Here is a 16,886-nt window from a genome sequence, read left to right as displayed (position 1 = left end):
TTGTAAATCAAAATCATTATTTCTAATTATGTATTTACTACAAAATATGTTTAACATTCACCGTTAGCACATATGTCTTGTTCTCAGGTATTTGTTTAAATATAACCTTTTAATGAAGAGTTGAGGACAACTTCACAGCATCATCCTTCATTTTAAGACAGTCCTCCAAAACACGACCACAAAGGTCTGTCGTAAAAGCAGCATAGTACGACCCGCAGTTACATTTTTAAAGTTAAGCAACCTCCAGCGTTGCATAAATAATGACAGTCTGGTGTCCAGAAGAAGGGACAGAGTTCATATGAAGTCTATATGATTGAAGCGTTTATTTCTTTGGAGGAACGTGTTGGGTGGACGGTTCAATAAAAAATAGACTTGGGTGCAAGTGTTTCAGGTTCCAGTTTTTTTTAAAAACTTGTTTGCTGTTGCTATGACGATAAAGATTGCATAACACACAACATGTTTCAAGTAATCATTTCATCCCAAATCTTTATCTTTCCCTAACCAAGTGGTTTTTGTACTTTGACCCTAACCAGAGGCACTAATTTCAGAAACATTGCTGTGGGTCGGAAAAAAATAACCTATATGGTTATATGGTTAGGAGGACTTCCTTAGTAATGTACAACTGGGTCTGGTAGGTGAGCACGTTATAGTCACCCTGCTTGTCAGTCAAACATAAACTCAGTTATACAAAACCTTTTTGACTGGAAGCCAAAACGATCATAAAAGCCAGAAACACAACAACATAAAAACAACGTCGGCCATGAATTGAGTTATTATCATTATACAGATGTACGAACAGCTGAAACCTTCAATACACTATGAAAATCTGGCATCTTTTCTCACTAGACTTCATTTAATGTGACCCTCTGTACTGGTATTTATGGTTCACATCGTTTATCGTTTTCACTGTAAATCTGAGAATCTGGTTTGAACCTTACTGGTCTGACTGACATGGAAATAATGTACCAATTCTGTTGAGCAGGATTGTCGCAGATGTTAAAAATTTAAAATAGGTCTGTTCAGCCTTTCCTTTTTGTGAGTCTATAGAACAGTTTTGCCTCAAGTCTGAATGAGCAAAAACAAATATGTTCCACATAAATTCACATCAAGAAACAACCACTATAAGTGACAGGACAAAAGATTTTCTGCAAAAATGGGTAAACGTTTTTTCCAAAAAGAAATCCATCATGCCATGTGTGTTTATTTGATTGACAGCTGTCTCGGCCTATCTGTTTCTTCTCTCTAAACCAGTGGCAAGATGGCAGCAGCCCATAAACCTAAACTCCAGCCCTAAAAACATCTATCCAGGAATGTATAGGTGACAACATTCAAGCAATGTCCATATTGCTCAACACTTTACCTACACAAGTAATGATATGAAGGAGACTTTGGGTTTGGCTTGTACAGGAAAACACTGTGTGACACTTTGAAGAATTAACAACAAAAATGCACAGACACAAGGAGGAAAACAAAAAGTAATAAATCCATAAAAAAACAATTCCAAGGCAGAGATGTTCTACCAACAGTGTAATAAACTGTATGATATTAGGCTGGGATGGCTTATATTGTTTATATCTGTGATAGGCTGAGGGCATGCTCTTCCTTTATCTTTCGCTGTCTCCGAGATCGAGATGTGTGTTTCTGTTTTTTTTTCAAACTCAGCGGGTCGATGGAGTCGAGTTCCACTGATAGAAATGACTGATAATAGAAGGAGGAACTGGTTCAAAGATCATCTGTGGTTCGGTGTCCATACAATAGACATAGGTCTGGATAATGTTAGCTGTCAGCTCAGTAGGGGGAAAACAGGAAGTCATTATGAGCCAAACATATGCTGCCCCCATGTACTGTACTGTATGTCTCTATACTGTTCTCACAACAAGAAGCTGCTCATACTTTTTTTTTTTTAACTACTAAGAACTCAAAATAGATGACTGTTTCTTCAAAATATATTGTTATATGCACTAATTCAATGCTGCAACCCCAGTGCAAAGAGGCAGGAATAAGCAGCTGATTGATGACTTCAGTTTCTAAGTCTAACAAAGAATATGCCAATGGAAGGTTAAAGATAATTACATAAAAGTAATCTACTGCAATATTCAGTTTGTTTTAAAACAAGCCACCATGAAAGCCCTCACTCCAGTTTTCTGTACAACTAAATCAGTGTAGAATTTGACAAATTTATCGGGGTTGTGAGTAATGATGGATTAATATTTTCCCAGATGTAGTCACATTGGAGGAAAACTAAATCTGCATAAAAAACAAAACAAATTTAGCCTTTTTTTATGACCTGGTTCTTTTTTCTGGCCATAGTTCCCATTGGTTAAGATTACATATTAATGACAAACATAATTGCTAAAAAAAAAAGTGGGCCACGATTAAAAGGCATTATCTTTGTGATTATTTTTGTTTTCAATTCATACAAAAAAAAAGTGTATAAAAGAATAGGAAAGAAAATGTATAAACTATGGGATCACCCAGGCTTGTTTGCACTGTTGAGTAGGGCTGGGTGATATGGCCTTAAAATAAAATTACTATACACTATTTATGCAATCATGATGGGAATAAATACTATTCCATTACTGATTTCAAGAATGTACATTTTTAACAAAATAAGTGTTATGGTTTTGTATGTCAGCATAAACGCAAACACTTTGCCTTCAAATATTCAGTAACAACTAACACTGGTTTGTTGTACATCTGATCTTTTGTGATAAAACTACTTGACGCTACTGAAGTCAATCCTCTTTTTTGAACCAACTCCTCCACTGGGAAGCTGCTTTCAGCCATGCTTGTTGTTGCTAGCGTACGTCATGCCATTACACTGTGTCACAGTATGAGATCATTACATCAACAAGTCAAAATATGACTTTGAAATGATCACAAAATGAAATATTGTTCATCATATTAAAAATCATGACAATATTATCATGAGTGATATGATATCGCACAGCTATTGTAGACTCAGAGGTATTGTGTGACAAGCAAAGTCCCCACAACCTCATAATCTGTACTGTAAGTAAAATGTTATCATGACTAGATGGTGAACCAGACTGTGACAGTATCGCAGATGGATATAATGTAACAATTTATTAGACATTATCTACATTATATCGAAATTATAACTATTACCAATGATCTTCCTGTTGTGTTAAAGCATGCAACCAGACAAGATATAGCCAGATTTAAGTAATGTAGGTAAACAGCTTTTCACAAAAAGGCAATTTTTGTGAAGCACTTCATGTCATACATGTAAATACATGCAGTAATCATACTGTTGCACAGTAGTGTTGTTTGATGCTGCTGCATCCAAATACTGCTCTGCACCCAAAACGAAACCTTTGATTTGTACTATGTATGAAAAAAGAAAGAGCGGAGGAGGAGCAGGCCAGTGGAAGAAAGGAGGGGGATGATAGAAATGAAGAACACTGAAAAACAGCACACACTCACACACACAAAAAAATGAGAGGCCAGACCAAATGGCTGAAGGGCTGCTTGGATTATGCATTAGACAGAGATGGCACTCAGAGCAGCTACACATGGTAAGAAACGCACTGCTTTGCCAAATGTCCTCCACACACACACACACACACACACACACACACACACACACACACACACACACACCCCACACACACAACACACACAACACACATACACACACAGAAAATGGAAGACAGAACAACAAATATTTGGTTTTGTGTATGATAATTTACCCCCAAAACATTTAATGCTCGTCATTAATTAGAGTGCAGAAGATTTCCTTTAAAGCAGGATGGCCACTGACCATCAGTGCAATACTGAATGATGTGTCCTTTATATCACATATGCATGAAGGCAAAGACAACACAGTAAAATTGAGTGTCAAGGTACAAAGATTTCTGAATACTTAGCAATGAATGAGCCAGGAACAAAAGGGAACCTGTTATGCTCAATTACAGGTTTTTTATTCTTATTCTGGGACTCCATTAGAGTAGCGTTGCATGATACACATTATAAAAAAAATAATAAATCCTTATTTATCTTATTCTGGCGCTTTATGCAGCCGCTCAGTTCATCCTCTTGTTGAAACAATCATTTGAAGCTTCTGTCTCTTTAAGGCCCTCCTACCTAACCACCCACTTTCTTCTGATTGGCCAACTTCCAGGAAGCCTGCAGAGCAGCAGCACCCTGTACTTGTGACCCCCCCCCCCCCCGCCTCAGCATCAAGCCAGTGTGGACAAGAAAACTGTAAACTGAGATCATTTCTTTTTCTTGACTTGAAGTGAAAACTTCACAAATACATCCAGACAAATTTAAGCCTGAATCTGATCCGGAATATTAGAATGGACAGCAGCAAAGATCCGAGCAGGATGTTTGGTAAATATCACGTTCATTACCTGCTCATTGTGGGTAATACTCCTGGATTTAGTCTTTCAATCATAAGTTGTATATTTTTTTTTTCAATATATTAGGTGCACACATGAGTTTAGGCATAACTGTTTTTGTTATTAAAGACAGACTGAGTATGGATGGGCATGTCCCTGTACTTCATGGTGTGCTGTTCCTGGAACAGATGACAATATATAAAAATCTGTGACAAGACAATGTCAGTTCATTGAATTGAGTGTTTAGTGCAGTCTGAAGCCTGAATTTTTTTCTCAAAGCAATTTATATTACATATGTTTACGTCATTATCATGATTTGAAACTTTGGACACATTTAATAAGTTGCTCAAATTTGACATTGTAACACTATGGCAGACATTTTCTCTTTAAGCAATAGCTATTAAGTACTTCCTGAAAACTGAAATATAACCCTTTTAAGGGAATCTTTAAAGAAATATATGAGAGCGAATGTGATAGTGTTCGATTTAGAATTTTCCACTGTGATTAACTGTCTGGGAATTTTCTTATAATTGACCAGGAGGAGTACCTGTTATGAAGCTCAGTGTCGAAACTAAGTTCTATTTTTGCTACAGAAAGAAATGTATCTCAAACTCAAGTATCACGCCGGCAATAGCGAACCATAGGCTTTTAATATACCTTTAACTTTATAAATCAGAGCTGACATTCAAATACTAGCCAAGTCTTTAGAAATGGCATGAAGTAATAAAGGCCAGGTAAAAGGAAATATTGAGAATGACCTTCACTTTCATAAACATATGAGGTTTTGATTCCGCATAATGTAGGCTACATTTCCATAACGCTTACTCCATCTGTACCACAACAGCGTCACACTTAGAAATGCTCTTCTCGGTTACTAATTACGATCATTTCATTCTGTCACATTTTATCAATCAATATCAAATTACTGTAAATTTACCTCAACACTTCCTGCAGATGTTTTAAATTAAAAGCCGCCTTAGAATGGGAAAGATTACGCCTTTTGAGCCACAGGAAGGCTCTTAACATGAAACATTTAAGCAGGAAGCGTCATTGACAGCATCTCAAAAGCATTTAAAAAAAAAAAAGAGAAGCAAATAGAAATAAATAGGCAATGAAAACAGCAATTCTTTTAGAGAAACCAGGTGAGTATAACATAACTACATTGCTGTACTGCTGAATTTGTTGTAAGGCCTGGTGTTCTCTGCAGTTGGGATAAACCCTGACCGTATAGCCAATATTTGACTATTTACAATTCAGATTATCACAAATACCTAACATCTAAATAAGCAGTAGATACTGCTCACTAACATAATATCTACTGTAGCAGTATGTTTTATACAGTCATTGATTTTAAATTATTGGGAATTATTAGTTCGTAATTCACCCGTTTACTCCTATTTCTTTGGGACTGACTGCTCAGGGTTTTGTGTACCTTATTGTAAAGTGTTACCAAAATAACAGCTGATATGATGGTTGAATAAAAGCACAAGCACTGTTGAAAGCACCCACACACCCCCACAAAAATGAAGAGGAGTCAAAAGGCTTAGGGACTAGCTCTTCACTCTTATTGATTGGATATACACATATTCCATGGCAGCATGTGGGTGATTGAGCTGGTGTACTTTGCTGAGGATGCTAACACATTCTTGCTAAAAGGAGTCAAGCATAGCAGGAAGAAAAAAGCTTTTATATCTGTACATACAGCCTGTCACAATCTGCGATCGCTTTAATTAGAAGCAACAGCAAGGTACAGCATTTAACACTGCCATCTCATTCCATCAAAGGACCCGTGTCCCTCGCTTCTCACTCTAACAGAAAATCTGAAAGCTTCCATCGCTGATTCAGGAGTCCAGTCTGCCCTGCACAGCAAAGCCACATTTCTAGACCGGTCCCTACTGTGATCAGCAAAAACCCCTAAATAAAACAAAGCAGGCAAGCAAACAAACAAACAGCGTTCCCCTCCCTTCTCCTTTCTTCTCTTCTCTCCTCCCCTGGCTGGCAGCGAGAGCCAGTGAGGGGAACAGGCGAGCTGATATGGGGCTGAGCCCTGGCAGGGCCTCTGACAATGACCATATGGATCACAGGGGCATGGCAGCCTCGGCTTCCAGCAGGACACACACCTCCTCACACAAGATCTGCAGCTTCAGGCTATCGCACCTGTAACACTGTACAAAAGCCTCTATATACATCACATTGCTGCAGCCGAACCGCAGTAATGAGAAAACCAGTTGATGAGCATAAATCTGCGTTGGCAGAAGACAACAAATTCCTCTGAATCCAGCATTTCAAAGAGAACCTCCATGTTGAAACAATATGAACAGATTCAGCCTGTGAACGCAACACAAAGGTAAAGAACAACAGAGCCGCTGAGCGGAGGCTTTTAAGGGACATGTAGGAGGTGGGATTCAACACATTTCAGGTTCTGGGTCACAGCTATAGCAGCTCGCTGTCATGGATCAAGCTCTTCAGCTCCCATAATGGTGGCCGGGCTGTCAAAGTCTCCACAGCGCGCTGACGTCAACGTCTGACTGGCCTTTTTTCAGGCGCTTCGTCCCTGCCCCCTTTTACAGCGTATAAAAAGCGAACTTCTGTCAAAGTGGAGTGCAGTGCACCTTGTCTCCCTTGCTTCGTAGTGCGTTTCCCATGATTCACCATCCTCTCCTTAGCCCCGAATTCTCAGAGGTAAAGAACACTTTGTTTTTGGGTAAAGGTCTGGGTAAGGTAGGAGTGAGTGTGCTTGTACTGTGTGTGTGTGTGTGTGTGTGTGTGTGTGTGTGTGTGTGTGTGTGTGTGTGTGTGTGTGTGTGTGTGTGTGTGTGTGTGTGTGTGTGTGTGTGTGTGAGAGAGGGGGGTAGTTGGGTATGAGGTAGGGTATCAGACAGGTGAAATTAATTGACGTGCTCTGAATTTGTATGAGATCAGTGAAATGGGCTGTTGGCATCTGAACCCTCCTGTCTATAGCAGTCTTTCAAAAATCGACTTAGTCAATGAAAAATGGTTAAAATGTGGTGTTTTACTGTGTGTACATCTACCACAGCTATAAGTGTAAGGACAACAGTTATTTTCTAGACTGAACCAAACATCTATATCTACAAATTTCCTTTTCATTCACACTCATTCATTATATGGTTTCATTGTACAAAACTTGGTAGCTCTTGCATACTTAAACATGGTCAGAGCACATCTTATCTGAATAAACCACCATGTTGATGTCATGATGTCACAAACTTTGATTGCTGCAAACCAAATGATATTAAATCATCGTGAGATGTAAAAGATCTAATCTGTCTCAGGATCCTCACTGCTGTTTAACTGTGACAGTTTTGGAAACACAGTGGTTCTCATGATACGAGCTGTCAATTTGTCACTAGTTGGCAGAAAAAGGTTCTCAACCAATACCATCATTTTATTTTGGACAAACAAGGCAACCCTTACTTAAGTAGTAGGAGATGATCTTCTTCTGTACTATTTTGGCCAACAGGTTTAGCTTTAAACGCAGCTCTTTCCTTAAACCTAGTGTGAGATATAATGATAGATTTGTGTCCTTTCTTGTAAGTATTTCACACTGTGTGCAGCAGTTCTAATATACTGTACCACAGTGAGTAGCGATAGTAAGAACATGAAGAGCGCTACAGTAGATTTATGAACTTAAGTTGTTTCAGTCAGAGTGTAGAACTGTTACAGTAGTCAGAGGAAGTGGAATTTGTCACAAATGAGTTTACAACCTTTGCTCCTGTGAGACCGGAACTTTCTGCAAAGAAAAGATTCAAGCAATAAGATCCAGTTTAGCGGAGTTTCTCCCTTTTGAAAGGGTGAGGGAGATGGCAAATCATGAGAAAATTGGAGCACTTGTCTGTTACAGGTTTGAATACAGAGCTTGAGGTAAAGTATAGACAGATTATGGAGGAGTAAAACTGTTTCTGCCTGTTTTTGAATTGCTAAATTTGAAAAATGTTGGTTGGTTCTCACCAACCAACATTTTTCAAATTTAGCAATGTAGTCAGACCTGTCTTCACCACGCTGTGCCACTGTTAGAGAATGGTCTGGTTGCATCCATATAGCATTTTGGTATAAGGGGGGGGGGGGGAAATGCTCTGGCTTCTTTATATGTCTTTAAACATATCACAGTCATGCAGCAACGGTCCCTTCACAAAATAGTGTTGGAGGGGAACTTGTCGGACAACAAAATAATTAGGGTTTTATATTTGTATGATGTATAATATTTTGTCAGAATCATTCAAATTATTGGCATAAAATAAATTGCACCATTACACAGAAGGCTAAAAAAAATGACATGCAAAGCTATTAGAGTCGGCTCATCACTTCTATTTAATTTAGTAAATGTCCAGCTTCCACTTGGTGCTTACATAACAAAAACACCTATATTAATGTCAAATATTCAAATCAGTAAATACTGACTAGTATATAACTGACTAATCCAAAAAAAGAGAAGATCGAAAAAAAATTTGGAGTGCTTAAAAGAAACAACAAACAAGCCAGTCAAGTGTCACATCTAACAGCAACCATCACCACTGCTCCATTAAAGAGGCAAAAGAATGCACCTGGTACACAATAATCTGCAGCGAAGAGATCTACCAATTCTCTCACACCTCGAGACAATTGTTCAAAGCTATTGCGCAATATATAAACTAAATACAAAATGATGCCAATCTGCTGGGCACCAACACAAATCATCATCTTGACCCTTTTGACAGGACGGAAATACATTATGACCAAATGGCAGCCCCGCGTCACTGCACCACCTGTGACGTGAAGGAGATCTACAGCCAAAATTGTGTAGGTAAACAAGCAAATGTTGCGTGTCTGTTCAGAAGAATAAGCTTACATCAAATTCCTGCTCTCCTGATGTCCTCAATTCTTGAGGTTAAGGTTTGCCCGGCCTCATGAGGAGCCAGGGAAGATGGAGGCTCTCTTGACATTTTTTTTTATTGGACCTCCAGCTCAGCATCATCCACAACTTCCACTGCGGCTTTTAGATTTTTTTTTTTTTCCATTCTAACACCTGTAAACGAAAGTTTACAGGTTTCTGTACTATCCCCTATTCTTACTTTACTTATTGTCATATGAGCAAGGGCAAGTTGGGAATCTGCTGCCTTTCTGACTTATCGATGACGGAAATCTCTTATTTGACACTTAAAAACAGCCGTGCAGTAATTATGTGTCACACAGCACTGACTGTATAGACAGGAACTGCACCTGCAGGACTAATGAAAATGTCATCCATCTTGGCGGGACCATCCAGGATGGATACGCTGAGTGCACTTTGATTCGGATCACACTTCTTGCCTTTTTTTTTTTTTCTAAGACAAATTCTTAGATAAATCTCTCTTGATCTGATGAGAATATTCCAGGTTTTAGATGGAGCCTTTCAAGATCACAGTAGGGGATCCAGCTCAAGACATCTGGACATGGAGCACATGTAAATCCCAACCCGTTAATACCCTCTGGGTTGCTGTTACAGGAACGGCAAATCAAATCCAACCGAACAAAATCTCATCAGACAGATGACACCGATAAATCAATGCGACTATAAAAGACACACACACAAACATTTCTGATCAAGGCCTGAAGGCTTTCAAGTCGTAATCACCTGGGGGAGTGTTCGACATGGAACGCCCACCGTGTCTGTGCGTTAATTTAAAACACTGCTGCACACTACAGAGGCCTGTAATAAACAATAGGTCTGGCAAAGCAGTTTGGACTAAATCTTGATGCTAATAAATAAAGTAAAATCCAATTAATATTTAAAGCTAATCATAGCCACAGAGTTGGAGAACACACAAAGACAGATTGGAGCCTGCGGGGGGGGGGGGGGGGAGCTTTCTGACTGATGCTCCCAGGAGACTGAGGTCTCTACTTTTCTCAGATTTAAATTCAAAAGCTCTTGTTTTAAAGAATGCTCCGTATAATCCAAGCTGAAATCATCCATAATTAACCTAGCAAGCTCCGGACAAAAGCGGCACAATCGTTTTGTAAATAGATGACTGGGAGAGACAAACAAATAATATGGCATCATTATGTCTTGGGGTGTCTAATAATTTCCTCACACATACATGAAATGTCCATGGCTACAGAAGCCATTTAAAAATGTCAATGATCCAGCTATTAAAAAGGCAGCTAGGATAATTCTGAATGACTGTGCAAGGTTATTGCTTTTCATCACGCAGGCATCCAAAAAACACGAGTTGTTATGAAAGCTATAAGATGATGTGTGGTTGGGCGTGTGTGATCACTGCCGTGTTCTCCGGCTGTGTCGTATAGGTAGTGGGGGGAGGGGTAACATCCACATTTCCCAACGAGGATGAGCAACGGTGACTGAGGAGAACTGGGGGGGTGGGGGGGGAGATGATGGTGGGTTTCGTTACCGTCCATGCACCATTCACAGGAATGGGGAGCACATATTGGCTATTCACATGCCCTGTTTGAAGAGACGGAGGGACAGATGCTTGTCCACAGTGTCAGTGCCTCTCTTGCTTCTCTCTGACAGCACCACCAACTGCCTCCTCTTACATAACCCCCTCCCCCTCTTAAGGGCCGCTGACTGCCTTTATTGGCTTATTTCTCTCTTTTTCAACCTTTACATTTTTACCCCACTGAACGCCCCCTCCCCCCCCTCCCCTCTTCTCCCCAGCCCCTTTCCGTCCCTGACTCAATTTTATTCAGATGTAAGAAATGTAGATGCTCCTGCAGTTAAGCTGGCTGCATGGACATTTTCTCTACGAGTTTATTATGAGGTGTATGTTCGCATGATACAGCAAGGCAGTAAAGATCCTTTGAAAGAATAGCACAAAACAGGATTTATCTATCTGTTTCGACAACATAAGATCCATACATGAATCACCATGCAGTCGAAAGACACATTTCATCAAGCACATTTTCTCCATTGGAAGTTGAGTATTGAATAAATATGCTGGAAATGAGCAGTAGAATAAACAGGGGGGCGGGGGGGGGGGGGGGTATAATACCGATGGAGAATAAAATCTCCATGTAAGCAATAAATGCTTACATAATCACATCTGCTGTGAGCTTTCAAATGTGTGAAACATGAAACACGCCTGATTGGACTGGATGCAGCTGCAATGCAATATATTGTAATGCAACATGATGCGAGAGGAAACATCCATTTCTTTCTGCCTCCTCAAAGCCAAATTCTCTCCTTGGTTGTAGTAATCTGCGAATATCAGCCAGGTTGCGGCTCGTATGAGGGCTCAGCTCAGGAGGATCTCTTCCCATTCTGCTACTGAAATTCTAGCCTCCATTTTCTTCTCACCTTCTTTCTTTCCATTCTTCATCCCAAAAAAAACCACCATCAGACATGAACGGAGGAAACAAACGATGCAGTGGCTTCACTTGCCGCAAATACCAGACTGCATAGACACATACTCATGCACAGCAAGAACCATTCCTTGAATCTCATGCTCACCAAGCTTCCCTTCCCCCACCCGAGCTCACTCTCATGCTCACATACATGCACCTTGCTTAATTAAAGACTGTGCTTCTGAAGCTGTTCTGACCTTTTATCAACTGTAATTCATAAATACATGTAAATAAACGGAGATAATAGACACAAAATGGGGCACATGTAGAGAGGCAGCTCTATTCACAGTGTAGCATGTAAGACAGGGAGCATATAGACACAGATTGCCTCTGATTCTCTATTTGTATTATACAACACAAACATTATGTTATGAGAAAAAAAAACGACCTGAGAAATAAAAATAGAACTATCAGAGATCGATGTCATCATCTCTTCCTCTACTCTGAACTCATGAGACACAATCCTACGTTTAGCAGATGTCTGAGAAATATATTTCTCGCGTGTAATTTCTTACAAAGTCAGCCTGTAATGTTGATTACAGGCTGACAATGTTGTAATGAGTTGCCAGCTTGATTGATAACATCCAATAATTACAAAGTGCATCTCAGTGCAGCTTCAATGAATGAAAATGCACCATTTTTTGGCCTATGGTAACTGCATCAGCATAAGGCTTTGACGACACACTCTAGGTGTGTTAAATCTATAAGCATTAGTCATCTGCATCATATCCAAACATGAAGATCATCTACATGTGTGTGCAGTGGAATTAGATCAGTCCTGTTCTGTTCTCCTTACTCTGCCTCCTATAGAGAAACCACAGTCAACAAATGGGAAGCGAAGGGCTTGAGATGAATACTTAATAAGAATTCTCTTCCATAAACCGTCAGCTTCAGCTGATACATGACGGTTTGTGTTTTACTAGAACTACAGCCCATCTGATCCCAGTTTCTCCTGTCAGGCCCCACAGGCCTGAACTATCTAACAGAGTGAGGAAGATGAATTACCTGGTCATACCACTCCCGGTTGGTACAGGTGCACTCGGGCCACCATCCTGCTTGTCCACTGGAGTTGTTGCCATTTACTTTGGGGCCACTCTTGGACTGGCCCTTTGGGTTGGGGCCTCCAGGGCCCCCACCAGACATAATCTTGCCCTTACTTCTCCCCAAAGTGCCCCCTCCTCCTGCCATGCTTCCACCTCCCCCTGAGGCAGGAGGGGGTAAGGTCTGGCCTCCCCCATACCCAGGCGGGTATCCATAGGGCTCGGCCTGCCAGTCTCCTCCATACGACGGGGCGTCCATCCTACGCAGGGCAGCCATACGGGTCACCTCATAACATTCTGGGCACTTGCAGCAGTGGTGGTGTTTGTGCATGCTGGCTGTGCTGGCTGAGCTGACGCTGAGATGAGCGGCGTGGCACTCTGTCTCTGCTTCCTCCTCAGATCTCACACAGCACGCTGTGATCGGCTCACAGAGTGCTAATGCCGATGGAAATAACACTAATCACAGGAATTTCTACAGATTTTCCCTTTTTCGTCAAATCCTGTCACTCTCCGCTTTATTCCTCTCGGACGTAGAAAAAAAAAAGAGATTGAGAGGGATGGGAAGCAGCAACAGGAAAACAAAAATACAAAATGGGCACGTAGTCTTTGTCCTCTTGACGTAGAAGATCAAAGGAAATATTTAAAATATTGTATACCACCACACAATCAGAGACCAGCCCTGATGATAGAAATTTCCTCTTGCTTCTCTTGGTTCACAGTGATACGCATATAAATTCATAGAGATATATATATATATTCTTTTGTTTATATATCATATATATATTTACACACACAAATACATATAAAAATATTAATATAAACAGACAAGCACAAATACAGTTATGTACAAGGATAAATGTATATATATATAAATATCTATATGCGTGTGTACAAATATATATATAGATATATAAACAATATATATAAATAAATGATATCCGCAGATGAAAATCTTCCTCTGTTAATTCTTGGTATCTTCCCGTTCTGTCAAAATCTCACGTTTTTCCTCCTGCGTTGAAAATCGTTGTCTTTCGCTCTCTGTCTCTTTTCTCAGCCTGCAGAGAGGAGCTGAGCACAGGATCGCCTCTCAGCCAGCTTGCCCTAGATGTGGATTATTCAGAGGGATGTGAGCAAGCAAGAGGGAGATGGTGAGAGAGAGAGAGAGAGAGAGAGAGAGAGAGAGAGAGAGAGAGAGAGAGAGAGAGCGAGAGAGAGAGAGCGAGAGAGAGAGAGAGAGAGAGCGAGAGAGAGGCAGGGAGGGAGGGCGGGAGAGAGATACGTAGCAGCATCCCTCTAGCACCTCAGCCCTGACAGCCACAGCCAATCAACTTGCAGCGCTGCCATCAGCAGCAGCAGCACCAACAGGACTGAGCGCTTCACTGGCTGCTCTTAAAGGGGCCACAACACCTAAACCCCACTGCTGCCTGCCTTGGGTGAAAAGATACTTCTTCACAAATCCAGCCACGACAAAAACGCTGTATTTGTCTATTTTCTCGATATTTTAAAGGGAAAAGCTCAGAAGGTCAGTCTGCCATCTCACAAAGCCAACCCTCAAAACTCTGATCCACTAATTGTGAGTCTAATCCATGTTTTTCATCAGACCAATGCAGCCAAAATCCAACTTACAATGAGCACCCCTGTCCCTCCGACTGATCCCTGGTCACCTCCACAGTCATCTCTAGTTCAGCTGCAGTCTTAACAGCTTTCTTGTGCTAGTAATTGTCAACCTCAGGCTCTGTGTCACAGCACACATCTGTAAATAATCTCACAGTGGAAGTAGGTGCAGCAGATGAAAATCCTTTTTCCTCCTGGGTATCACTCAACCTGCCTCTCAATGGAGGATGCCTTTGAATCACACTGCATTACTTTGCATCATTCTTTATCCCTCTTCCTTTTTTTTCTTCTTTTTTTTGTGCTGGCAAAGCACCATCTCTGTTGGGTTATTTCATTTCTAAGTCCTGCCCAGGTGCAGGACTGGGTCAAAATAAGCACAGCGAGGGGAGGCTGCACTCCTGAAGCTTCATTTAAGAACCATAGGGGAATTATTTTATGCTCACAATGATGACATCAACACATGTGTACGAAACCAACAAGATTACACGCTTGGGCTTTCGAGTGGGTGGAGGAAGAGATTGAGAGTGAGAATGTGTGAGGGGGGGTGGGGGGGAAGGAGAGACTATATGGCTTTCATGTATCTGTGGCAGTTATATTTTCAGTAATGCGATAGGACTGCCTGTGAGCCATTTTGCATTCTTAAGAATTTGTGGGTTGATCACAGCTAGATATAAAACATCCTGACACTGAGGGTGAAGGTTTATTTTTTTTTTAGAGAACTGAGCGGGAATGTTACAGTGTCACCATTAAAGCACTGCATATATGCATTATTAATGAAATGTGACGGGGAACGGAGCTGGGTGTGTCTGCATGTGGGAGAGAGTGTATTTATACATACTCTGCATGTTACAGTGCTCATACATGACTGCTCGCACCTCTTCAGTGTTTTGATTAATACCTTAGACATAGTGCCTTTAAATTTGACATATATTATATGTTTGCAACCTTCCTGTTACACTGAACAGGATCTCAGGGCGAGGGCACACTGCATTGTGTTGCAGCCCTACCAGGAGGCGCACACAGCAGGTTCAGCCACACTTAATTACATGCAACAGTAACTCACTTCATTGTAATGATATTCTTTCACTCGAACCTGCAGAGCTTCTCAACGCTTCTCAGCAGAAAGAGGAGAAACTTTGGCATTTTTGAACAGGGGCTAGAAACCACTGAGTGCCTCAAGTTTCATTGTAGAATGCAGCCACAATCCCCGCTGAAGCCAATCAAAGCAGCGAGGCGGGGCTTTGAAGCACTGGCTTGAAAGACCGATGTAAGCATATCGATCACAGCACACATGACCGAGCACATGTTGCAACCATCCCTCCCCAGCCTCACGCCGTCTCTCTTATAAACTGTCCACATCGTATTTACCAATCAGTACAGTCAGAGCCTTAGCAGTATTTATATATATAAAAAAACATACTGTGCAACATAAAAAAAAATGAGGAAATAGCCAGCTGGATATACATGATAAGGAAAGGAGAGAAGGACAGAGAAAGACCCCCTGGGCTGAATGAACACAGAAGTGTGAGAGTGCACATACAAACACATATATGAACAGTTCATGTGTATATAGGCAATATTTAGTGCCTCAAGGGAAAAGGAACGTCTCCATTTAAATATTACATAATGCTAAATATATAAAATATTGTTAGAGACAATCAGTTGCTGATTTTCTATATCCGAATAAGGCCAGGAAGAAATACGAGACGCTACTATGCACTAATCAAATTAGAGCTATTACAGGGGACAGAAAATGCCTTGAAGGTTAATGCAGTGTAGGTGTCTTAAAGATGACATAATTTCGTAAATAAAAACATCTAGAGTTTCTGTTTGACTTTTCCATTTTGTTTGAGTCTCTAAATAAATGTATTTCTTCTTCATTTCCTTCTTCCTTCTTTAAGAAACATCTCAATAATGTGCTGATCATGTGAAATCTAAGCAACTGTGTAAGGACACAAGAGTCACACAGCCCACACTCGTACCATATTCTGCAATCAGATATCATAGTCCTGCAATAAATATGTATACGTGCAATTTCAGTTGACACCGTGTAGCCTTAGCAGTTTTGGTTGAACTCTATTACACACTTATTTTTTAGGGTTGTCATTTACAGTGTCCTTGTATTAGATTACATGACACTGTCAAACGTAATCTGTGATCTATAATGTAATAAAACTGTCAAGTATACAAGATTATTTTCCCAGTTGTGACACAGAGCCAAGCAGAAAAAGCAATATTCAGTTCCTGGTTATTTCTTTAGTGGCTACAAATAAATGCCAGTTAAATGTGATCATGGTAAAAATAATATACAGTTTTAATCTCAAAACTGTACAAAAAAAAAATGAAGTTGCTGTTTGGTATTAATGCTCTGACTCTTTCCATATCTCGTCTAAAGTAGCCCTATGCTGGAGAACAATGCTGGAGGTTTTAGTCGACCTAAAAGAAACGCGATGTTGTAGTAGTCACGGTAACATGAAGAATATTAAAAACAAACATTCATGTAATACACATTCATGCACAAATGTGTACG

The 16,886-nt window shown here is 40.4% G+C and overlaps 1 protein-coding gene across 5 annotated transcripts in view; it reads right to left on the bottom strand.

Moving 5' to 3' along the window:
* Positions 1–16,886, bottom strand: part of dlg3 (discs, large homolog 3 (Drosophila)) — an 83,642-nt gene that overhangs the window by 48,182 nt on the left and 18,574 nt on the right. For 4 of the 5 annotated variants that reach the window (XM_069171706.1, XM_069171707.1, XM_069171708.1 and 1 more), the window contains exon 1: positions 12,708–13,851. The exons of the other annotated variant lie outside the window; for it this stretch is intronic. In XM_069171706.1, coding sequence (XP_069027807.1) covers positions 12,708–13,073 — 366 coding nt within the window. In that variant the 5' untranslated portion in view covers positions 13,074–13,851. Of the gene's footprint in view, positions 1–12,707; positions 13,852–16,886 lie in introns of those variants that run through there. 5 annotated transcript variants of the gene reach the window in all.

This window comes from Embiotoca jacksoni, unplaced genomic scaffold (genome assembly GCF_022577435.1).
Source record: "Embiotoca jacksoni isolate LCO1_2020_lvr unplaced genomic scaffold, fEmbJac1.0.p SCAF_5, whole genome shotgun sequence".
Lineage (NCBI taxonomy): Eukaryota > Metazoa > Chordata > Actinopteri > Embiotocidae > Embiotoca > Embiotoca jacksoni.
Note: the sequence above shows the minus strand (reverse complement) of the source record. Positions and strands in the feature narration are given on the sequence as shown.